We start from the raw sequence: 24,465 nt of genomic DNA on the forward strand, positions 1-24,465 counted from the left end.
TACGCCTATATCGAATACTCTGACGGGCGAGAGGACACTGTTTCCATAAAAGACCTCGCTCCCTCGGGGAGCGGAGAGAACGATGGGAGACTACCCGATGAAGACCTACACTACAAAGAGACAGGACATCCAGAGGTATCAATACCCAACTTTAACCTGGAGGACACTGCAGATAACCTGGAAGACACTGCGGAGGCCCGGACAGCGGAGGAACCAGAATCCACTGCCCTAGAGGCACCCCAACCGGCTTTGCGCTGATCACTGAGAACTGCAAAACCTCCTGACAGACTCACTTATACCAACTTTTAAGAAACATCACCCCGATGGACTAAATCTATAGAAGGGGTGAATGTAATGAAATCTGTTTGTCTTGGTCCTGTATTCATTTTGCACTCATGTATATTACCCTCCCCCACTGTGTATAGTTTCACTTCCTCTTTCCCGACTAACCTGGGAGGTTCCAGGTCTTGGCTCTTGGCTCCGCCCCTGACTTCTCTTACATAAAGATCCCAGGATCTGTATGACTCATTCCTGTGAACCAGTCGGCATGTTGAGATGTAGCTCTGATCTTAGTGATTAAAAGCCAACTTGTTTAAGTCTATAACTTCTAGTTCTGTGGTTATTGAAGGTCCATCACTTACAGTCTAGGGTCTTGAGGGAAGTGGCGGTAGGGATTGTGGATGCATTGGTAATAATTTTCCAAAACTCCCTGGACTCAGCAAAGGTCCCGGCAGACTGGAAAACTGCTAATGTAACACCCTTATTTAAAAAGGGCAGTAGACAGAAGGCTGGAAACTATAGACCGGTTAGCCTAACATCTGTGGTAGGTAAAATTTTGGAGTCCATTATTAAGTAGACAGTAACAGGGCATTTGGATAATCATAATTCAATAGGACAAAGTCAGCATGGTTTTATGAAGGGGAAGTCATGTTTGACAAATTTGCTGGAGTTCTTTGAGGAAGTAACATATAGGGTGGATAAAGGGAAACCAGTGGACGTAGTGTATTTAGACTTCCAAAAGGCATTTGACAAGGTGTCACACAAAAGATTATTGCTTAAGATAAAAAATCACGGGATTGGGGGTAATATGGCATGGATAGAGGATTGGCTACCTAACAGAAGGCAGAGAGTTGGGATAAATGGTTCATTCTCAGACTGGCAATCAGTAACTAGTGGTGTTCCGCAGGGGTCAGTGCTGGGTCCCCAACTCTTTACAATCTATATTAATGATTTGGAGGTGGGGACCGAGTGTAACATATCAAAGTTTGCAGATGATACTAAGATGGGAGGGAAAGTAGTGAGTGAGGAGGACATAAAAAACCTGCAAGGGGACATAGACAGGCTAAGTAAGTGGGCAGAGATTTGGCAGATGGAATACAATACTGGAAAGTGTGAGGTTATGCACTTTGGCAGGAAAAATCGTAGAGCAAATTACTATCTTAATGGCAAGAAACTGGAAAGTACTGAAGTACAAAGGGATCTGGGGGTCCTGGTGCATGAAAATCAAAAGGTTAGTATGCAAGTGATTAAGAAGGCCAATGGAATGTTGGCTTTCATTGCTAGGGGGATAGAATATAAAAATAGGGAGGTATTGCTTCAGTTGTACAAGGTATTGGTGAGACCGCACCTGGAATACTGCATACAGTTTTGGTGTCCATACTTAAGAAAAGACATACTTGCTCTCGAGTCAGTACAAAGAAGGTTCACTCGGTTAATCCCGGGGATGAGGGGATGGACATATGAGGAGAGGTTGAGTAGATTGGGACTCTACTCATTGGAGTTCAGAAGAATGAGAGGCGATCTTATTGAAACATATAAGATTGTGAAGGGGTTGGATTGGGCGGATGCGGGGAGGATGTTCCCGATGATGGGTGAAACTAGAACTAGGGGGCATAGTCTTAGAATAAGGGGCTGCTCTTTCAAAACTGAGATGAGGAGGAACTACTTCACTCAGAGGGTGGTAGGTCCATGGAATATGCTGCCCCAAAAAGCTGTAGAAGCTACATCATTACATAAATTTAAAACAGAAATAGACAGTTTCCTAGAAGTAAAGGGAATTAAGGGTTACGGGGAGCGGGCAGGAATTTGGACATGAGTCTAGGTTCGGATCAGACATGGCCCTGTGGGTAGCGGAGCGGGCCCAGGGGCCATGTAGCCTGATCCTGCTCCTATTTCGTGTGTCTAATTCTGTTAGATTCAGGAGATGGTTCTGTGATAGTAGATTGGCGCTTAGGATCAGATCAGCCATGATCTTATTCAATGGCGGAGCAGGCTTGAGGGGCCGATTGGCCTACTCCTGCTCCTATTTCTTATGTTCTTATGTCCTTATATTCTTATTTTTTTTTTAATATGTTTATTTTAAAGTTCAACATTTCAAAAAATATAGTTTTGATCCAAAACTGAAGCATAATGTATTAGGAGATCATAAATGTTACTGCAGAAATTCAGAACGTGCTGATCTGTACTTTGATTTTAAATGAAGTAGATGTTCATTCTGGTCCGCAATTGTGCATTGTTATGACATGATAATTTACAGCACTATAAAAATAAATCCTAAAAAATTCTGCTCCCAAAGCATGAATAGATATATTTAGGAATCATTTAATATTTTTAGGATAACTTTGCTCACTGGGAGAGTTTGAGAGGTGACAAATTATAGTGTGCATTTAAAAAAATGAAAAAATAGCAATATTTTAATAACCTGAAAGCAAACTAGTGAGTGACTTCAGTCATGTGGAGAGACTGGAGAAGCTGGGATTATTCTCCTTAGAGCAGAGAAGGTTAAGGGCAGATTTGATAGAGGTGTTCAAAATTATTTGGGGTTTTGACAGGGTAAATAAGGAGAAATTGTTTCTAGTGGCAGCGGGGTTGGTAACTACAGGGCACAGATTTAAGATAATTGACAAAAGAACCAGAGGGAAATGAGATGATTTTTTGGGGGGCAGTGAGTTATTTTGACACTGCCTGAAAGGGTATGTGGAAGCAGATTCAATAGCAACTTTCCAAAAAGGGAATTCGATGTTTTGGGGTAAGAGCAGGGCAGTGGGACTAATTGGAAAGTTCTACCAAAGAGTTGATACAGACACGATGGGCTGAATGGCCTCCTCCTGTGCTGTATTATTCTATGATTTTAGTGAATGCAATGTATCAAAGTCTTACTAAGTTCTTGCAGCCTCTTTAAATGGACTGAATCCTCTTCAGCCATGTCCTGCTCAGGACAGAAGCAGAGTCGGGATTTCTCTAATGCAAACCAGCCGGCTCTCCAGTGTTCTAGATTATGCACATCCTTGTAGTAGAGCCGACCAATCAGTTCATAATCTCTCTTGGACAGGATTTCTACTACTGCAGGAACAAAACACTAGAAAACACAAGTCAATCAGAAAACTTTAGAACTGTGGAGGACAACGGTAGCACTTCTGCAAAAAAAAAATCTTAAAATGTTAATCTAAGACGATTGCACACTATTTACCCCGCACTCCTAATTTAACTGACTGGCCTCACACATTCACAAGAGAAACTTTTATATGTTGGATGTAGAAGACAAAATGTGTGTTTTAACAGTAATAGTGGCTGTTCCGTACTCAACCAAATTGCATTCTGTACAGTATTGTATAAAAAATTATCTTGATTTTTCTATATGTGCACGTTCTTTCCTGTGGCATTGCTTCTGCTGAGTTGGTGGATATCAGATTCACTGAAGCTTCCCACCTAGAACACATGGTTAAAAAAATACTCGCCTTCCTTGCTGCTATTAGTGAATCCTGGCACGTTTCTCTTCTGGTCGCAACCAGCTGTGCAAAACATGTGTGTTGGGTACCGGTTGTGCTATTATGGGTCTCACATAGTATTAAACAGCTTAAGTGTATTATCAGAACATTTTCCATTTCAGTCTGGAAAGTACCGTTGACAATATCAGCAGACACATACTTGATGTGGTCATGTGACATTCCTGTGTCCCGCATTTTAATACAGGTGCTAATACATGTACTATAGTGGAGAGAGGACTGTCATACAGATGCAATGTTTTTGTCCACTAATATGGCAAACATTCATTTCCAGGCATTAGATGTTAAAATTAGCAAAGCTAGTAAAACATGCTACTTAATCATTGATTAGGGGCAAGATGTGATCTTTATGTAAAAATAGGTTCACTAGTCTTCCCAGTTTCCTCTGTAGCCTATCTTCTAAGCAAATTCCATCATCTTGCAGTGCTCCAGGTGGCAATTTAGTTGGTAACTGATGTACCCCATCACAACTGAGGCAGCAGATTGAAATGTCAGGCAGCCCTGGGGCTCAAGGTTTGTGGTTTCTGAATTGTGACTGAGTGCTCTTACTGTTACATTACTGTGCTACAAATAAAATCCAGTTAGAAAAGGCAGGTGTCACACAGTTTAACTTCATTCTAGTTAATAAACTTTATTACATGGATTATAATGTTACTGCCATAGGCTCAATTCAATTTAGTTTTAAATAAGACTCTCCTAAATCTATAAAGGCTATTATATTTTTATTTTATATATATATTATATATATTTATAATATAATATCAGAATATTTTGCTTTGCCATTTTAAAAAGATTGACAGAGCCAGAAACATATTGAACATTTATAAATGGTAATAACATGCAAAAGCACAGGATTCAGGAGAAAAAAAGTAAATTCCCATGATATCTAAAAAGCCTGGGGCATCTTCAACATATAAAATATATTTCAAAGTTATTTTTTACCTTGGATATTGCCCGGGTCCAGTCTCTTAGAATTTCGACATTATCAGTTCCAAAGGAGAAGACACGTTCTGACAGCAAATACATCTCAAAGGTATAGCTTATCCTGCAGCAAACAAGAAAGAAAGAACAGCATTAGAATCTTGTAATAATAAGGCACTGGAGGCTACTCCACAAACCGAATGCTTCAAGCCGAAAGGAAGCATGCTAATATTCTCACGCACTGGATTTCAAGTGGACTGAACAAAGTATTTATCAGATGATCACATACATTGACTTTTTATTAGATTCAGCACCGAATGAACTTTGGATAAACTTCTGCAGCTGTACTAATCCCTTTTTTGAAAGCCTCTGATCATAAACCCAAATTTTAACATTTTGTGCAGCAACAATTAGATGTTAAGACACGTCGGGGGAAAAATTTGGTTGCTTTGTGCCTCCCGTTAATGCTAGGGCGTGGCGCAGCCAATGCCTCCTGCGAAATTCAGCAGGAGGTTAGCGGCGGCAGTAGCCGTTAGCGCCCCATGGCGCTGCGCCACCAGCAATGATGTCATCACCATGCGCAGCGCCCCGCTCGCACCCCAGCCGCGATCTTCGGTAGCGCCCGTGGACTTACCGCCGGACGTTATGTCTAACGGATTCAGGGGGGCCTGCCTGCGGCCGGGGCGGCGATATTTAAAGGCGGGGAGCTAGGCGGCCATTTTTGTTGCTGGCCGCCTGCCAGCACCTGCCTCCGCTGCCGTCCCAGGCCTCCTGACCCGCCCTCCCCCTCCCACGGAGTGCCGGCTGAACTCCATGAGCCCGGCACTTCTCTTGAGTTGCGCAAGGCCCCTCTCCTTTAAGAAGATATTCCCTCGCAGCGCCCCAAGAGGGAGGCGGGGTGCTTCCAGTAGCGCCCCACTTCCCTCTTGGGGCGCTTCTGCTGAATTTCAGCCACAGGGGCGCTAATTTTTTCAGGGTGCTAAAAGTAGTGCCCCAGCGAAGTTAGCGCCCCAAAGGGGGCACAACTCAATTTTTCCCCCTTGATGTAGAACCGGTCTGCAATGAACTTGAACAGCCTCATTCCAATCAGCATATGATGTGGCATAAACATGGAGAAAATAAATCCTTTAAACACTCTGCAGTTACATCTGAGTTGACATCCGTTATGTCATCACCAAACTGCATTTTCTCATTTACGATACTGCCACACACAATGGCGCAAACGCATGTCAGCACTAAACTAGAGTAAAATAGGCGACACTAAAAAGTTTCATATGATCATTGTAGGAGCGAGTACTTAAATACTGAACCATAAAAGAAAGGATATTTCTCATAATAGCATTAAATTTACTCAGGGTATCAAGGTACATAGCCAGATGGCCACCATAAGGAATGTAGATAGTATTCGTATTCACAGGTCACAAAATCCCCGGCTAGAGTGGAAATTCGAATCAGAGAGTGACATCAATGGTTGGATATAGGACTTGAGGGAGTGGTGTCCAAAATTGCAGATGATACTAAAATAATAGGCATACTCAATCATTCAGAGGACCAAAGAAAGCAGCATGGGGATATTTACAAGATGATGGAATGGGCAAAAATAAAAGTGGCAGATATAATTCAACATCAGTAAATGTGAGGTGTTAACTTGTCATTAATAAAAAAGTAATTATTATACTTTGAATAGGGAAGAGCTGGATGAGGTGGAAGAGCTGAGGGATTTGGCAGCGCCTTAGTTAGAAAATAGCATAAAAAAGCGAATGGAATTATGGCCTAGAAATTCAGTTTTGCCAGTTTTGGGGCGCTAACGTTAGCGCCCGCCCGACTTTAGCGCCCGCCCCAAAGTTGCGCCCCCTTCGCCGAAATTCAGTTGCTTCGCCCTGAGGTTGCTGGAGCGATAAAAGAGGCGTTACACGACTATCTTTAGGCGCTAAGCCGGCGGTGCAGAGGGATAGCGCCGAGGCGGTGCGCAGCACGGGTGCGGTCATTTTTTGATTGACAGCAGACCCCGTGGCGCCGGCCAGCTCTTAAAGGGGGAAGGGACGATTTGGTCTGCTGCCACGCCCTGCACACTGCAGCTTTCAAACTAGGCCTCAACACTGCTGCTGAGCCCAAGGAGCCATGGCAACGCATGAGAAGGCCCGTGAGCGTGCCCTGCGCTTCTCAGAGCGTGATCTGGATATCATGCTGACAGCATTGGAGAAGAGGCGCAGGATCTTGTTCCCAGACAATGGCAGGAATCCCACCCACCGCGTCTACACCAAAGCCTGGAGGGAGATCGCCACCAGGGTGTCGTCCTACGGCGATGCCCCCAGGGACAAGGTGCAATGTCGGAAGAAATACAATGACCTGACCAGGATTGTCAGGGTGAGTACCCTTTCCACTCTCCTCCTCATTCTTGCATGTACACCTGACATGATGGGCAAAGGGACCTGAAAGGCCTAATGGGCAGCCCTCAGCCAGCAGCTTTGGGACAGTCATGAGCATCAATTGCACATTCTGCACTTTACACACTGGCCAAGCTATTCCACCATGAGAGGCAGTGCACACTAGATCAGGGCTACACTCTGGCCAAGCTATACTACCATGAGAGGCAGTGCACACTAGATCAGGGCTACACTCTGGCCAAGCTATTCCACCATGAGAGGCAGTGCACACTAGATCAGGGCTACACTCTGGCCAAGCTATTCCACCATGGGAGGCAGTGCACACTACGTCACGGCTACACACCGTACTTAGAGCCCGTCCTTTCTCTTGCAGGCTAAACTTGCGAATAATCGCAAGCGCCGCGACATCACCGGGGGAGGCCGCGCCAAGTTCCAGAAGCTCACTCCCCTGGAGGAGCGCGTGAGTGGCCTCATGGGAGGCCGCGTGATTGTGCCCAGAGCTTGCGGAGAAGCCGACCCTCCGCTGCCCGGCAATGGTAAGGACCTCGCCTTTTGGCCCTCTCTCGTCGCACTTGCGCATCCGAGCTACCTCCTTTGCCACTGTGCCACCAATGCGCTGAATGCCACCAGTCATGACTCCCTCGCTGACGCCCTCTCCTCACTCTGAAGCTACTCTTGTGCCTTCCTGCTTTCAGCTGGTGACGAAGAGCTCCCTGAAGCTGCCAGTGACATCCCCTCCGAACAGGAGGAGGAGGAGGAGGAGGAGGAGGAGGAGGAGGAGGAGGAAGAGCAACCCGGACCATCAGGGGAGGACTCAGGTCCCGCAGCAGAGGGCGAAGTGTTGGACACGTCTTCCCTGGACGAGAGCCTGGAGCAACTTTCAGAGGGGAGTGCAGCTGCTGGGACCAGTGGCGTCCAGCCACCCAGGAGGGCTGCGGGTGGGCCGCGGCCTTCCCCCCAGAGGGGGGAAGGATCGGAGGGGAGTGCAGTTGCTGCGGACATTCGGCGCCAGCAACGTGCCAAGGGTCGCCTAGCTCAGACCCCTGCTCCCCAGCGGGAGAGTCCCGCCTCCAGTCCGGCCACCTTCACCTCGGAGGAGGTGCGCCAGCTGGACCAAATGGCCGAGGATTCGGACCGCCGCCACACAGAGCTCATGCAGGTGGTGGGACAGATGCCTGAGGCCATCGAGTCGCTGGCGACCAGTGTGCGGGAGTTTGGGGCATCAAATGCCGAGAGTGGCCGGATGATGATGGAGGTAGTGGAACGGATGCCTCCGGCGATGGAGTCGCTGGCTGATGCCGCCAAGTCAGTGGCGGATGTGATGCGGGCGCAGACCAGGGCAACAGGGGCACTCACTGCTGCCACACGCGCTGCCTCAGCCAGGCATCACCAGGACACCCGCCGCGCTGCAGCAGCACAGCGATCCGCCCTTCGGCTGATTGGTGCGGATCGTGCAGTGCGTGCCCGGGCGAGTGCCAGCGTGCGACATCACCAGCCAGCACCTCCAATACGCCAGCTTGCCCACATTGCACCATCCGTCGCCGCCACTCCCCCAGTGGAGCGTCAACGGCAAGCGGCTGGAGCTAATGGTGGGCATGCACATGTGCGCCAATCAACAGCCGGCCCCTCGAGGCCCAAAGCCCGTGTAGGCCGCCCCCCAAGGCCATCTGGCGGAAGGACATCTGACCCTCAGGCGCCTTCCCCCAGCCTCGCAGCAGCCACTGGGCAGAGCTTGCGGAGGAGCAGCAGGCCGGGCAGGGGCGCCAAAAGGCTGGACAAGGTCTCGCCCTCGCGAGCCACTAAGTAGAGGGTGTGGCCAGCTTTCATTTTATATGGCGGTGGACATCTTTATTTTGCCCATGGTTGTTTTGTTTATGGGTATGTTTTTTGCGTTAAGGCCGAGGTTGAGGCCTGGTTTGTTCAAATGTGGAGTTACTCCTCCCCAGGTTGTGGGAGTGAGTCGTTTGTTGCACTTTTTGTGGGGGCCGTTGATTGTTTTTGGGATTCATGTGGGAAGGGGTTTCATTTTTGTCAAATATAAATTTATCTTTATTCAGACATTGTCCATGGTTGTTCTTGTTAGTCTTTGTTGCCTTCGCCGGCTGAGGGCTTGCGGAGCGGCTGCATTCATCTTGCTTCATGGCCACAAGGCATTCCCTGACAGGGGGCTTAGAAGTTACGTTCAATAAGCTGGCGACGGACGGCCCTTGGACCTTGTCGCTCCCTCCTGGGAACGTACTCCTCCTCCTCCTCCTCCTCCTCCTGCTCCTCCTCCTGAGGTGGTGGTCCAACGTCAGGTGGCAGTGCCTGAATCCTGCGGAGAGCCAGGTTGTGTAGCATGCAGCAAACTACGACAAATTGGGAGACCCGGTGCGGCGAATACTGCAGAGATCCGCCGGAACGATCAAGGCAGCGGAACCGCTGCTTGAGGACCCCAATAGTTTGCTCGATGATGTTTCTGCTCCTTTGATGGCTCTCGTTGTATGCCTCTTCAGCAGCGGTCCTGGGCGCGCGGAGCGGGGTCATGAGCCAGGTACACAAAGGATAGCCTTTGTCCCCGAGTAGCCATCCTCTTGGGGGAGGCTGTGCCTCGAACATGTCATGCACAGTACTCTGCCGCAGGATAAAGGCATTGTGGCAGCTGCCTGGAAAGCAGGCATTGACAGCCAGGATGCGCTGCTTGTGGTCACACACCAGCTGCACATTGAGAGAATGGTAGCCCTTCCGGTTGCGATACTGCTCGCCATGCTCCAGAGGTGCCCGCAAAGCCACATGCGTACAGTCAATGGCGCCCTGCACCAAGGGGAAGGCCGCGAGTCTAGCAAATCCTACTGCACGCTGATGCTGGCTCTCCAGGGCCATGGGGAAGGAGATGAATTGGCGTCTCCTTCTGAAAAGGGCATCGGTCACCTGGCGGATGCAGCAATGCACGCCGAACTGGGATATGTTAGCTATGTCCCCAACAGCGGATTGGAAGGAGCCGGTGGCATAGAAGTTCAATGCCACCGTTACCTTCACTTCCACCGACAGAGACGTCCTGCACCTAAGCTTTGGACGCAGATCTCTGCGAAGCAGGTGACAGATCTATGCAACCACCTCCTTTCGGAATCTCAGCCTTCTTGCACATCGCGCGCCACTCATGGTGAGGTAGGAGCGCTGCTGGCGGTATACCCTGACTGGGTAAGGCCTATGTTGCCGACGCCTGTTGCCCCCTCTGCCTCTAGCCAGGGCTGCCCCTCTGACCCCGCGTCTGCGAGCCCTACGCACATGGCGCTGAAACTCCGCGTTGGCACCCCATGCAGCCCCCATCAAATGCTGGCAAACAGTCAAATTTCCAACAGGGCACTTGCAGCGCTTTGGCCTGAGTCCAAAAATACCTGAGCTATTGCTGCAGGAAACCAGTTAGCTCTCCTCCTTGTTGTGTGTCCAGAAATCCGTTGCACAAGAGTGTTTGCTGCAAAATGTCTGCCCTTTATACTGCAGGGTACGTGCCCTTTAATTTGCGCTCCCCGGGGCCCGCGTCAGCTGTGTTGCGTTCCATTTTACAAATGCTCTGGCCGCCAGCCGCACAATGGGGCGGTCCGACTGAAGTTTGGAATCGGGGCGCGCAAAGGGCGTTGCACGAGGATGTGACGTCATTTTCTGCGCGCGCAGCCGGGCGGGCGCTAAACTTTGCGCCGGCGCTAAGGGTCAACTTAATTTGGGGCGAGGCGCAAACTGCGCTGCGCCCGGGCGCTACATGCATAGCGCCCGAAATTCACTTCTCTTAAGGCGCTAACTGCTGGCACAACCAACTGAATTTCTAGGCCTATGGGTTTTATGGCAAGATGTATAGGGGGAAAAATTTGGTTGCTTTGCGCCTCCCGTTAGCGGCCCAAGGGGGTGCCAAGTACCTAGCGCCCGGGCGTGGTGTTAACACCTCCCGCAAGATTCAGCGGGAGGTTAGCGGCGGCGGTAGCACCGTGCATCTGGCAATGATGCCATCGCCATGCACAGCGCCCCGCTCGTGCCCCCTGACCTACTGCCGAACGCTATGTCCAACAGGGTCAGGATGGCATTTTTGTGGCCGGGGCAGCAATAATTAAAGGGCAGGTGCTGGGCAGCCATTTTTTTTGGGCCGCCTGCCAGCACCTACCTGCCCCCTCTCGCCGGCAGCCCACTCCCCGGTGGTCCAGTAGGGCCCCGGTGCACATAGCGCCGCGATATTCAATGTGAGTGCCCCAAGAGGGTGGGGGAGCGCTTCCAGTAACGCCCCATCTCCTGCTTGGGGCACTACCATTCAATTTCGGGTGCCAGGGCACTAACTTTTTCGGGGCGCTAAAAGTAGTGCCCCGGCGAAGTTATTGCCCCTAAGGGGGCGCGAGCCAATTTTTCCCCCATAGAATATCAAAGTTGAGATGAAATGCTGCATCTATATAAAGCCTTAGTAAGACCACAATTAGATTACTGTGTACAGTTTTGGTCTCCACACTATGCAAAGGATGTTGAGATAATAGATTCAATAATATGCTGCTTGGTAAGAGGAAATACAAATACAAAAAAAATTTGAAAAATTGGAGCTGCTTTCATTAGAACAGAGGAGATTACCAGGTCATTTAATAGAGTTATTTAAAATAATGAAGGGATGGGACAGAGTAGAAAGAAACAGACCATTTGCAATGGTTGAGGTATCTATGGAAAAGGGATATACAAATAAGAGTAAATGCAAGAGATTTAGGACAGAAAGCAGAAGAAACTTTGGCCTAGAAATTCCCTACCTTAGCACCACGCGTTAGTACTGGAAACGTGGCACCACTTTAGCGTCCCTCTCTGGTGTGGCACTCGTCGGCCACCATTTTGATGAGGGCCTCAGTGCTGCCGATAGCAGCGCTGGCCCTGGAGATGTAAATGAAGAGAGCGTGACGCAACGCTGACTTAACATCACGCTCTGCAAACTTAAGCTCGCTCTGAAAAGTGAGTGTGCAGCAGACTGACAGAGACGCTGTCAGCACTTCTTAAAGGGACACACACATCTTTCAGCTAAGTTTGCATTTACGCTTTTGGGCTGGATTTTTTTTATTTTATTGAAGTAGTGGCTTGGTGCAGTACAAGTTAAAAGTTTTTTTTTTAAGTGTGCAGGGAGTGCAGCCGGATGCTTGCAAGGCCTGGGTGGTAAAGGAAGGCCTCCGAGAAGACAGAAAATGCTGGAAATACTCAACAGGTCAGGCAACATTCATGGAGAGAGAAACAGAGTTCACATCTCAGGTCAAGATGCTGCCTGACCTGCTGAGTATTTCCAGCATTTTATTCTTTTATTTCAGATTTACAACATCCCCTCGCAGAGGGAAGAGGAAGACGCAGAAGAGGACGAAGAGAAGGAAGGATACAACCCAGACAGCCCCTTTCTGGCTACGATATCCGGAATGGAATCATCCGCCTGCAGCACTAGTGGCCACAACCCAAAATCCCTTTCAACATTTGTCCCGCATCTTACCTTCCCTCTGTTACGGACCATCAAAGTGTCCTCTTGGCCACAGTCCTGAAATACCACCACAAAGTAAACTTTCCAATCCAACTTTATACATCTATCCATCCAAGATGACATCAAGAAATCAACTCATCACCGCTTTGTATTCTTTTAGTGACTGTCTCGTGTGTGCCTTTGCCTATCCTACTGACATCAGGCAGTGTTACCCCAGTGGTTGCAGCATGGCTGGTGGAAGGCTGCTGATGTTCAGTGGGGGACACTCAAATGTCCTTGCTGGTCGACCTTGAGGAACTGGTGACTGGGAGTGTGATATCATTCTTCTTCTTCTTCACTTTCCTCTCCTTCTTCTTGGCCAACCACTGGCTGGGCAGGCTACATTTCTTTGGTGTGTGAAATGAGGAAGGCACAAGGGTAGAGTTGTGGTGAGGGGAGGCCAGGAAAGCAAGAGGGTCATGCTAGAAGGAGGATAATGTATGAGGATACCAGCATCTTGTATCCCTTCAGCCCTGCCACTGGCCAAGGGCTCAGCTATGCCTCTGCCAAGAATGACTCCTTTAAGGGGGTGAGGTGAAGCTAGGAATGGGAAGTGTGCTTTGCGTTTGATACAGATTGTTGGTAGGTGAGTGATGGGGGTGGTGTGGCGTCGTACATTGAGCAGTGTGTGAGGCTAGTGGTGCAGTTGGTAGGAGATGGCTTTTGAAGATTCATTCACTGACCTAGACCAGTGGTTTGAGGTCATGAAGCTTCTTTGGGCACTAGAGCCAGGTCCTGGGGTGACACTGCTGGCAGTGACAGCCTCGGTGATGTGGTCCCACATCCTTCTTTCTGGAGGGCCTCCTGGCCCCTGTGGATAGAGGACCTCTCTTGCAGTGTTCAGCCCTGTGTAGGATTCGCAAAAATCCAGGAAAATACAGTCTACATTGTAAAACCCCTGAAATGGCCACATTTTATGAACACAAGATGGAGTTGGCAGATCACATGACTCATTTCAGAAGGACATACCACTGCAGTATCTTAAAGAAACCTGAGTCGCCACCGATTAGAAGATTCCAGAACTTACTGCTATTGATATGATAATATGGTTACTGCAGTAACGAACTCGTAAACAAAAGTATTTGCACCTGGAGGTGCGCTAATTGCTAGCAAAACGCAAACCCATCTCTGAAATCGCTGAGCACAGAAAAAAAAACATTATCTGTACCAAACTCAGAGGGACACAGGACAGATCCCATCAGTTTCATTTACAGGACATTAAAATAAAGTACTTGCTTTTGTCAAAGCAGCCTGCCCATTACCTTGACAAAAGAAAACCCCTGATTTGGCACCGAGATAAGGGCAAGGAAACAGTATAACTGTTGAGGGAAATTCTAACAGGCTAGATTCATTCAGTGAGATTCAGACAGATCCATCACAGATTCACACAGACACAAGGTCAAGGACAGAGCGAGGAGGACCCACAAGATTGTGCAGGAGAGCAGATTCAGAAGTTCAGTCCAGATCCAAGACCATCAGGAGTTCGAAGGCCGAGTGGAGAGGAGACGGTTCGAGGAGTTCGGAGGACTTTCAAGATTGTGCAGGAGAGAGATTCAGCCAGACTCAGACAGATCCACAAGATTCACCAGAAGCAGTGAAGTCCAAGTCCAGATACCATCAGGAGTTCGAAGACCGCGCGGAAGAGGAGACGGCTCGAGGAATTCGGAGGACTTCCAAGTTTGTGCAGGAGAGCGGGTCCAGGAGCCGGTCCCATAAGGAAGATTGGAGATCCCGGACGTAACAAGGAGTACCAAGGTCCAGGAGGGTTTTAAAATTCTTGTGAGCATAAAGGCCCAACTCTACCTAACTGACATAGTTGAGGTATATTTTAGCAACGGGAGGGTTTGTAACATTAAGGGTTTTGTAATTCAGGAGTGTGATTTATCCCTCGATGTGTCCGTGCGCTTTTCCCACCCCCGTTTTAGTATACCGCTGATTAAGAAATGTTGTATGATTTAAGATAGTCAAAGTTATTCCTTGTGTGTTAAATTTTAGTTCCCATTGGGAGACGTGCTAATGATTTTTGTCTAAATTGATTCTTGCATTCTCTGTGTTTATTCTCCTTGAAAATAAAGATATTTCTGATTTAAAACTCACCTTGTCTCACCTGATCCATTTGTCTTCCGAGTCACAAGTTGGGCCACACATCAAGGTTGTCTGGCAATAAGCCCAGTGTCTAGAACCGGTGAGGGGGGAGCGCTTCGGAACCGCTCACGAGCAGTGTGAAATCAAAAACCGATCTCGCACACCACAAGCTCGTTAAAATGACCCCTTACAGAATGGCGACCCAGATGGGACACTGGCTACAGAAACCTTGTGTGGTGGACAAAGACTCGGGTGAGACAGATGCTATGGAAGATAGGTTAGTCTCCTGCATGTGTGGTAAAGTAAATGTAGTGAAATAATGGGTGTATGACCTGTTAGGAGCCGAGCGTCCCCTAAAGGCAGCCGCCCAGTGGACGGCTAGTAAAGAGCACCGCAAGGGCATTGAGAAAGCGGTGTGGCTTATGTGCTATAAAATGCAGGTTCTGGTACTCGACCACGCGGTGGCCAGTAAAGAAACCAAGATTAAGCATTTGTCCCAAGAGCTGCAGGAAAAGGTTGCAGTGGAAGGGAAGGTGCTAGTGGCTCTGGAAGCCATAAGCCAAGAGAGGGCAGCGATGGTCCGGGACCTTCGGGGGAAGGTAGAAAGACTGGAGGGCAAGATAGCTGAGCTGGAGGGGAGCGCTAGGTTCAGGGTAGAACACGTAGAGTATCAGGCAAGAGAATCCAGGGAGAAAGAGAGGAGATTAAAAACAGAGTTTGCCGCCTTACAGGGGAACTGAAGGTACAGGAGGAAAAGGTAGGCGAAGTAAAAGCAGCCTATAAGCTGGCCTGCACTCAAGGGTTTGAGGAGGCAGACCACGGCCCCTGTAGGCAGGAAATAGAAAGCCTGAATCTGGCATTGGCCAGGGCAAAGGGGATGATATGCCTCATTAGCCCCAAGGTCGGCCAGGCTGAGTTCAACGGTAACCCAAGCAGGGAAGTCCCGCAGGCAGCCCCCAGAACAAAACGGGTTAGGGAACCAGAGGTTTCACAGCCACCACCCCTAGCCCCTAGTTTTCCAGAGGTCTGGGATCAGGAGGGGGTGGAGGATGAAGAACCCAAGGTAGACCAGGGTAGCCCGAGAGAGAATCAGGGACCGGGACCGGTGTACCCCGTGACACAACGGAGGTACGGACCACCCGGTGACAACGGGGAACCTGGGGACATCCAGAACCAATTCCTGGTGCCACACGGTACGCAACAATTGCGTTCCATGATGAGCTACATCCCCAAGCTCACCATGAAGGGGGACCCTTCTCTGCACTTTAGGGAGATAGAGCAGGCGGCCTGTGTGAATGACTGCGACGAGGCAGAAAAGGCCAAAATGATGCTGTTCTCCCTGGGTAGCGATCTCCTCCAGACGCTACCCGATGAGTGTAAGAGGGGTCAGGAGAATTATGGCAAGCTCAAGGAAGAGATCCTGGAGGCCATGGGGATGAATGAGGGGAGTCCGTTCTCACGGGTAGAGAAAACAGTCCAGCTCCCCGGGGAATTCCCGCAGGAGTTCGCGGACAGGCTGTGGCCAGTCTATCAGGATGCGTGCCCGGGAATGCCGGCGCGAGCGCGCCTGAACGGGGAACAGTTAGTTCACTGGCTAAGGTGCCTTATGAACAACTCCCTGCCCCGCGTTCGAATGCAGGCAATGGCCTGGTTCGACCCCCGAAACCCTCTGACCACGGAGGCGACGGTAATCCGCCAACTCACTGTCACCTTTAGAAACGGGAGGGGTAGTGAGACACCCCAGCAAAAAGGGGAGGTTTGTGAGGTCAGGCCTGGTGACCAGCCCCATAAAGAGTGGCGCCAGGAAGGGAGCCGTCCCAACCAAAGCAGGCAAACGTGCTATGGTTGCGGGAAGGAGGGGCATTGGCGCAGGGACTGTAAGAATCCCTGGAAGGACACAAGGGAAAAGGTTCCCACAGCCCCAGTCCAAAAGGCAGAGACAGAAATTGCTCCCGCTGGGATCGAGTCATTTTTAGAAGCCATGCGGTCTCTTCTGACTGGCCAGGAAAGTGCAGCTGCTGTAGTTCCCTCCCCCACCTCTGCCCCCCCACAATGACTAGAGCCAGCGCAGCCTGTCGACCTGTGTCCCCCAGAAAGACATGCACAGGAAAAGACCTCCAGTAAAATGGAGGAATACCTGCGGTGCCAGGTTGCGGAGGCTAAGTTAGTTGAGCAGGCTTTAAGGGAGGAGAACGCTAGGTTAACAGCGAGGGCTGGCAGTTTAGAGGGTCAGCTAAAGGTTTTTAAAATGGTTCATGAAGATTTTCAGCCACCAGCAGCGAGTGGTGATGGGATACCTGCCCCCAGTACAGGAGTGGGTAGGGAAGGAGGAGATAAAACTAGATTACTGGCTAGCTGCCAGGTATATTAAACAGTGCAAGCTGTTTAAGCCGGAGGCAGGGAAACAGACAGCAGGGGCTGAAAAGGCCAGTAAAGAGTTAAACGCTGTAGGAGAGCTGCAGCCACAGGTCACACAGGCTGGACATGCAGCCTGCATGAGGGGAGGAGTGGTCTCATTTAAACGGGAGACTCCCCCATTGTCTGGGACCCAGGAGGGGAGGAGCCGGAGGTCTTAGGTCCTGTCCCTGGTTACCCAGAAGGGGAGGAGCCGGAGGTCCCAGGTCCTGTCCCCGATCACCCAGAAGGGGAGGAGCCGGAGGTCCCAGGTCCTGTCCCTGGTCATAATGAAGCCGAGTCAGAGGACAAAGGTCCCGCCCCCGACTGCGGCGAAGGGGAGGAGCCGGAGGTTTTAGGTCTTGCCCCTCAGTGTAGCATTAGAGAGGTGGCATCTGGGGGCGGGGACTCTCAACCTGGAGCCCCAGGTAGCAAAGAGGTGCCTGCCGCTGACCCAGAGCCTAGGGAGGCGGAGCCTGCGGGAGGAAGCCCACAGCCGGCAGTCGTGGGGAAGCCACGAACTGCAGCCAGGGCCAAAACTCCAGCCAAAGGTCCGACCCGTGAGGAAACCTCATATGTGGTGACCATCAGACGGTCAGATAGAAAACCGCAACCGAAGAAGGTCTGGTCGCCGGTTTTCACAAAAGGAAACCCCCGTAAGAAAGCTGCGGGAAGTTTAAACAGTCCACAGCCAGCAGCCACAGGCTGCCAGGGACTAGCAGCTGAGACTGATGTGGGAACGCCGCAGGGGGAGGCCTGCGACAGTCCCCGCAGATTATAAGATGGCCGTCCGGAGACGGGCGGCAGATGAACATAGATATATATAGTTTTGGAGAATAAGGTTTAGTTATTGTTATTTTAGAATGAATGTATAAGGTATTCCATTGGATTGTTTTGTACATTGGATGATTTTGTATTATTGAAATAAGATTATGTTACGACTCTAGGCGAGTCTGTACATTGTTTGAATGTTTTCTCCGATAGGAGATGTTTACTCAACTTCATTGTTGGAATGAGGAAAGTGCGTGGGCGAGGTACACTCCATAGTAAGGTAAACTACGGGGAAGGTCAGTTGGGGAGGGAACGGATTTGTGCTCACCCAAAGACACAAGGTACAAAAGACGATTTGAGATGTCCATTGTATCACAAGGGGGACTGTAGGATTCGCAAAAATCCAGGAAAATACAGTCTACATTGTAAAACCCCTGAAATGGCCACATTTTATGAACACAAGATGGAGTTGGCAGATCACATGACTCATTTCAGAAGGACATACCACTGCAGTATCTTAAAGAAACCTGAGTCGCCACCGATTAGAAGATTCCAGAACTTACTGCTATTGATATGATAATATGGTTACAGCAGTAACGAACTCGTAAACAAAGGTATTTGCACCTGGAGGTGCACTAATTGGTAGCAAAATGCAAACCCATCTCTGAAATCGCTGAGCACAGAAAAAAAACCATTATCTGTACCAAACTCAGAGGGACACAGGACAGATCCCATCAGTTTCATTTACAGGACATTAAAATAAAGTACTTGCTTTTGTCAAAGCAGCCTGCCCATTACCTTGACAAAAGAAAACCCCTGATTTGGCACCGAGATAAGGGCAAGGAAACAGTATAACTGTTGAGGGAAATTCTAACAGGCTAGATTCATTCAGTGAGATTCAGACAGATCCATCACAGATTCACACAGACACAAGGTCAAGGACAGCGCGAGGAGGACCCACAAGATTGTGCAGGAGAGCAGATTCAGAAGTTCAGTCCAGATCCAAGACCATCAGGAGTTCGAAGGCCGAGTGGAGAGGAGACGGTTCGAGGAGTTCGGAGGACTTTCAAGATTGTGCAGGAGAGAGATTCAGCCAGACTCAGACAGACCCACAAGATTCACCAGAAGCAGTGAAGTCTAAGTCCAGATACCATCAGGAGTTCGAAGACCACGCGGAAGAGGAGACGGCTCGAGGACTTCGGAGGACTTCCAAGTTTGTGCAGGAGAGCGGGTCCAGGAGCCGGTCCCATAAGGAAGATTGGAGATCCCGGACGTAACAAGGAGTACTAAGGTCCAGGAGGGTTTTAAAATTCTGGTGAGCATAAAGGCCCAACTCTACCTAACTGACATAGTTGAGGTATATTTTAGCAACGGGAGGATTTGTAACATTAAGGGTTTTGTAATTCAGGAGTGTGATTTATCCCTCGATGTGTCCGTGCGCTTTTCCCACCCCCGTTTTAGTATGCCGCTGATTAAGAATTGTTGTATGATTTAAGATAGTCAAAGTTATTCCTTGTGTGTTAAAGTTTAGTTCCCATTGGGAGACGTGCTAATGATTTTTGTCTAAATTGATTCTTGCATTCTCTGTGTTTATTCTCCTTGAAAATTAAGATATTTCTGATTTAAAACTCACCTTGTCTCACCTGATCCATTTGTCTTCCGAGTCACAAGTTGGGCTACACATCAAGGTTGTCTGGCAATAAGCCCAGTGTCTAGAACCGGTGAGGGGGGAGCGCTTCGGAACCGCTCACGAGCAGTGTGAAATCAAAAACCAATCTCGCACACCACAAGCTCGTTAAAACGACCCCTTACACCTGCACAAAGTTGGAGTGCTGTGTGCGAGACCCTGGGTGGCCCTTCCCTGGCTTGCTGAGCCATTTGTGTTAGTGCTGAAGCACTTTTCCCAATTTCTTTCGACACAGACGGGAATTCAGCTTTAAGAGCTGAAGACTCCCATTTGAGAATTCTATTTAATGTTAATTTTTTTCATTTCAGAGGACAGTTCCCCTTTAAGAGACCGAACTACTTTCTGAAATGACAGCCTCGCTTTAACAGGAGGCTCTTCTTGTTGCAATGGCGCTACGGCCACTTACATTGGGGCCTCCTAACGTCACCAGCTCCTGTTTACCGGTCCTGCCAGCGCCACCATTTTCGGCAGCCATTAACACCGGCCCACGGCGGCACTGGCAGGGTTTTAACCGCTACTGAATTTTTAGCCCTTTATCTTTAGAAAGAGGCTGTGAGGCTGTAGAACCCACTACCAGAGTTAGTGATTAAAGCAGAGACCATGTCAACATTTAAGAATAAGTTAGATAGGAGGGCTTGTTGGTTGGCCTCATGAAAATTGTGTACTCTTTTGTTTTATTTTATAAAGGTTCATCATAACTTCCTAGAGTACAAAAGCAAAGAAGTTATGATGAACCTTTATAAAAAACTGGTTCGGCCTCAACTGGAGTATTGTGTCCAATTCTGGGCAAGGAAGGATGTGAAGTCCTTAGAGAGGGTGCAGAAAAGATTTACAAGAATGATTCCAGGGACTTCAGTTGGATAGGCTTGAGAAGCTGGGGTTGTTCTCCTTAGAGCAGAGAAGGTTGAGAGGAGATTTGATAGAGGTGTTCAAAATCATGAGGGGTCTAGACAAAGTAGATAGAGAGAAAGTGTTCCCATTTGTGGAAGGGTCGAGAACCAGAGGACACAGATTTAAGGTGATTGGCAGAAGAACCAAAGGTGACATGAGGAAAAACTTTTTTACGCAGCGAGTGGTTAGGATCTGGAAAGCACTGCCTGAAAGGGTGGTGGAGACGGATTCAATCGTGGCTTTCAAAAGGGAATTGGTTAAGTACCTGAAGGAAAAAAAAATTGCAGGGCAGGGGAGTGGGACTAGCTGAAGTGCTCTTGCAGAGAGCCGGCACGGGTTTGACGGACCAAATGGCCTCCTCTGTGCTGTGACAATTCTATGATTCTAGATATAGGAACAGGGCAGGCACATAGGATTAGGTCTGCTCCTACTGCTCATGTGGAGCATAAACACCAGCATGGACTGGTTGGCCCAAGCAGCCTGCTTCCATGTTCTGCTGCCCAAGAAAGAAAAGGGAGAGCAGCTAGTGTATTACCTTGTCAGGTCATTGAACTTTTTCCAGAACTGACCTGCAATTCTGGGAGTGAGGAAACTGACATTCAGTGCCACTGGTAACTCCCTCCACAAGGCACACAACACATTTTTCTGTGGTTTCCTCGCATGTGCAGTCTTTCTGTCCTTTGTTCAGCTCATCCAGGTGGACATGTAGGTTGGCCTCATGAAAATTGTGTGCTCTTTTATTCAGCCTGCTTGCAACGGGGGCCTGCTTTCTTCTTTTGGCGACTCTGCTACATTCTCCAGTGGCAGACGTTCTTTAAATGTGGCATCAAATCACACAAGCCATTCAGAAGAGCTGCCTGACAATCAACATACTGAGCCATACACTTTCCCACTTACCTACTGCTTTCCAAAGCTTACTGTTGCAATCATCAGCCATGCTAGGCTTTTTAAAAGGCTGCACTCTAATTTCCAAGTCTCCTCCTCCACCAACACACCATTCCCATTTTGCACAGGTCTTTTGCTACTGAACTGCCAATTGATATTTAAATGAGCTGATCATGCAAATGATGGTGGGGTCAGCAATATAGATGATCTGCAAGTGCAGGGGTGTAACACTGCTGTAAATAGCCCTCCGGAACTTGGGGCCAAAGTGTTCTGCCGGGTGAAGGAGGGCAGAGGATGGATTCAGCACCCAGGGGGTGGGCCTGTTCTTCCATTCTCAGCACTTTATTTCATGTCAGACCTCCTGCATCTGCATTTCCCACCCAATTTTCAACCCTCTTCTTGCCTTTTTGCTTGTGTGGGCTTCTTCCATGTTTTTACATTGTCTTAACTATTGAGATGTTCAATCTCTTTACATTGCCTCACTGAGGTGATCTTTAACATTTACACTTTTACAGTTTATTTTATAAGCAGTTCACAGATCATTCAATCCAGTCACTTCTTTTCTGTGATTGGAGTATTTGTTGATTTTCCCCCTCCTCGCTTTCCCCCCCCACCAACCCTTTTTTTCAAGAAGCTCACTTTGCTTTCTGTTTTCAGTTCTGAGTAAGGGTCAACCCATCTTTTCTCTCTGCTGATCCTAACTGACCTACTCTGCCTTTCCAGCATTTTCCGTTTATGATTCAGTATTCATGAAAAAAATTAAAAATTGAGCGTCCATTAGCAAAGTCAGGGAAAGAAAAAAGGATCCGACGCAGCATTGAACATTCACTAAAAATTCTGAATCAATGTGAAGCTGTTATTAACAAGGTTTATTGAGTACCAGGATGTATTCAGAGAGCAATTGATTACAACCTTGAAACAAAGTTATTTTATCCCTGTACAATTCATGGTTAAGGTCAATTATTGGAACATTGTATGCAAGACTGGCCACTCTGAATGTTGCATGCAAGCAAGCCAAATCAACAGCATCAAAAACTATTTTGGAGTTTGGACTCTAAGGCCTAGAAATTGGGTATAGCCCCGCTTGAGGCGTTAGAACTGGCGCTGCGCAAAGTTTATAGCCAGACGAAACTTATCGCCGCCTGGTGCGATATTGGGTTGCATCGCCCCCAAAGGGGATTCTGGCGCAAATTCAGACGTTGCATGGGCCTCCTAAGGTGCAAAACTTCCGGCGCTACACAATATCGGTGCGGACGGGCGCAGCACAGATGATCTCAATTACCGATAACCACGAGACTTCCAGGCGCCGGCCGGCTCTTAAAGGGGTGGGTCAGTCAGCCTCAGCTTCCACACTCAACGCCCTGTAGGCCTCAGAATCGGCGCTCACCCTTCTCTGGTGCAAAAAACTTGGTCAGGATGGAGAAGGTGAGACAGAGAGCAGAGCGCTTCAGCACTGAGGCTCTGGAGGAGTTGGTGTCCGCAGTGGAGCGCCATCGAGATGTTCTGTATCCTGACAATGGCAAGAGGCCGAATCAAAAGGATTACCGCCGAGCTTGGAGGGATATTTCTCAGAGGGTCAACTCCAGCAGCATGGCGACCAGGAGGCCTGTTCAGTGCAGGAAGAAATTCAACGACCTCACTCGGGTTGTTAGGGTGAGTGTTGTTTATGCAAACTTCTGATTCCCTCCATCTGCACCTGACTTCGCGCACCCTGTTGCCATGATGCCCCAATGGCCATCTGTCAGCAAGCACCCATGGCCCTTTCTGGGCACACACATGGACATTTGACTCAAGGCATCATGTAAGGGCTCTTGCACCATGGGGGGCATGAGATGATCTCTCAAGGCATCATGTAAGGGCTCTTGCACCATGGGGGGCATGAGATGATCTCTCAAGGCATCATGTAAGGGCTCTTGCACCATGGGGGGCATGAGATGATCTTTCAAGGCATCATGTAAGGGCTCTTGCACCAAGGGGGGCATGAGATGATCACTCAGGGCATCATGTAACAGAACTTCCCCTTCTTTTCCATGCAGTCCAAGCTGGCGACGATCCGCAAGGACCAGCGTCGAACCGGTGGCGGACCTCCACAAGTGGTCACTCGCACGGATCTCGAGGAGAGAGTGCACCAGAATCTTGGAGGACGTCTGAGTGGTCCTGTTACCACTGCAGCTGCCGACCCCATTGTCGACAGCGAGGGTAAGGCTCTCACCTTTTTCAGCTGTCTCCTTCCACTTGGTCCCCCCGCCAGAATGCTTTCTCAGTGTGCAGCCATGTCAGAGCCTTGCCGCAATCTGGCATGCCTTGCCGCCAACCTGTCCTTTTGCTAAAGCCACTCTTCCACCTCCCTGCTTTCAGATGCTTCATCACCAACTCGGGATCTGCGCCCTGAAGCTGCCAGTGCCAGTGCCTCCGGAGGCGAGGATCAGGAGGAAGCCGGAGCATCCGTTTCAACCTCAGGGAAGCCTACACATCTGCAGACTGGGGATAGTAGTTCCCTGGAGGGGAGGGGTGGGGTCTCTGCTGATGAGCCAGTTGCCAGAACAAGCGGCATGCAGCAACGTGAGGGGGGTAGGCAAGTTCGGCCACCGGCTCCCCGGAGGGCAAGGCAGGGAGTGATGACTGCTGCACAGAGTGCAGAGGAGGTGCATAGCCTGGCTGAAATGAGCACCCAGGCCCGGCTCAGGCACACTGAGCTGATGGCTGCAGTGGGGAGGATGCCTCAGTCGATAGAAACACTGGCAAAGAGTGTGTTGGACTTTGGAGCAGCAATGGAGAGGACTGTCCAGGGCTTTGGGGCAGCAATGGAGAGGACTGTCCAGGGCTTCGAGGCTGCTATGGAAAGGACTGTTCAGAGCTTCAGACAATCCCTGGAAAGGTCTGTCCAGGGCTTGTCCGAGGCAGTGGAACAGACTGCTCCAGCCTTGTCTGAAGCAATGGAAAGAACTGTCCAGGGCTTCTCCGAAGCGCTGGCACCTGCCACACAGGTCCTCACTGCTGCCACGCAGTCACTTGCCGGCCTCGTCCACACCCAGATTGAGGCAACGTGAACTCTCACTGCAGCCACCCTATCTGCATCAGCTAGGATCACCCCGGGCCCTTCCAGTACCATACAAGGCCAGGAATCAGTGGAGCAGGCGATTGTGGCAGATGAGCCGA

The 24,465-nt window shown here is 49.4% G+C and overlaps 1 protein-coding gene across 6 annotated transcripts in view; it reads right to left on the minus strand.

The window, feature by feature from the left end:
- arap2 (ArfGAP with RhoGAP domain, ankyrin repeat and PH domain 2) overlaps positions 1–24,465 on the minus strand; it is a 710,987-nt gene that overhangs the window by 260,342 nt on the left and 426,180 nt on the right. For all 6 annotated transcript variants that reach the window (XM_085968379.1, XM_085968416.1, XM_085968406.1 and 3 more), the window contains exons 17-18: positions 4,728–4,830; positions 3,160–3,358 (exon numbers count right to left, since the gene is read on the minus strand). In XM_085968379.1, the coding sequence (XP_085824505.1) occupies positions 3,160–3,358; positions 4,728–4,830 (302 nt within the window). The remainder of the gene's footprint in view (positions 1–3,159; positions 3,359–4,727; positions 4,831–24,465) is intronic.

Source organism: Somniosus microcephalus, chromosome 2 (genome assembly GCF_052327205.1).
Source record: "Somniosus microcephalus isolate GS21.2 chromosome 2, FLI_Smic_1.0, whole genome shotgun sequence".
NCBI classification, from domain to species: domain Eukaryota; kingdom Metazoa; phylum Chordata; class Chondrichthyes; order Squaliformes; family Somniosidae; genus Somniosus; species Somniosus microcephalus.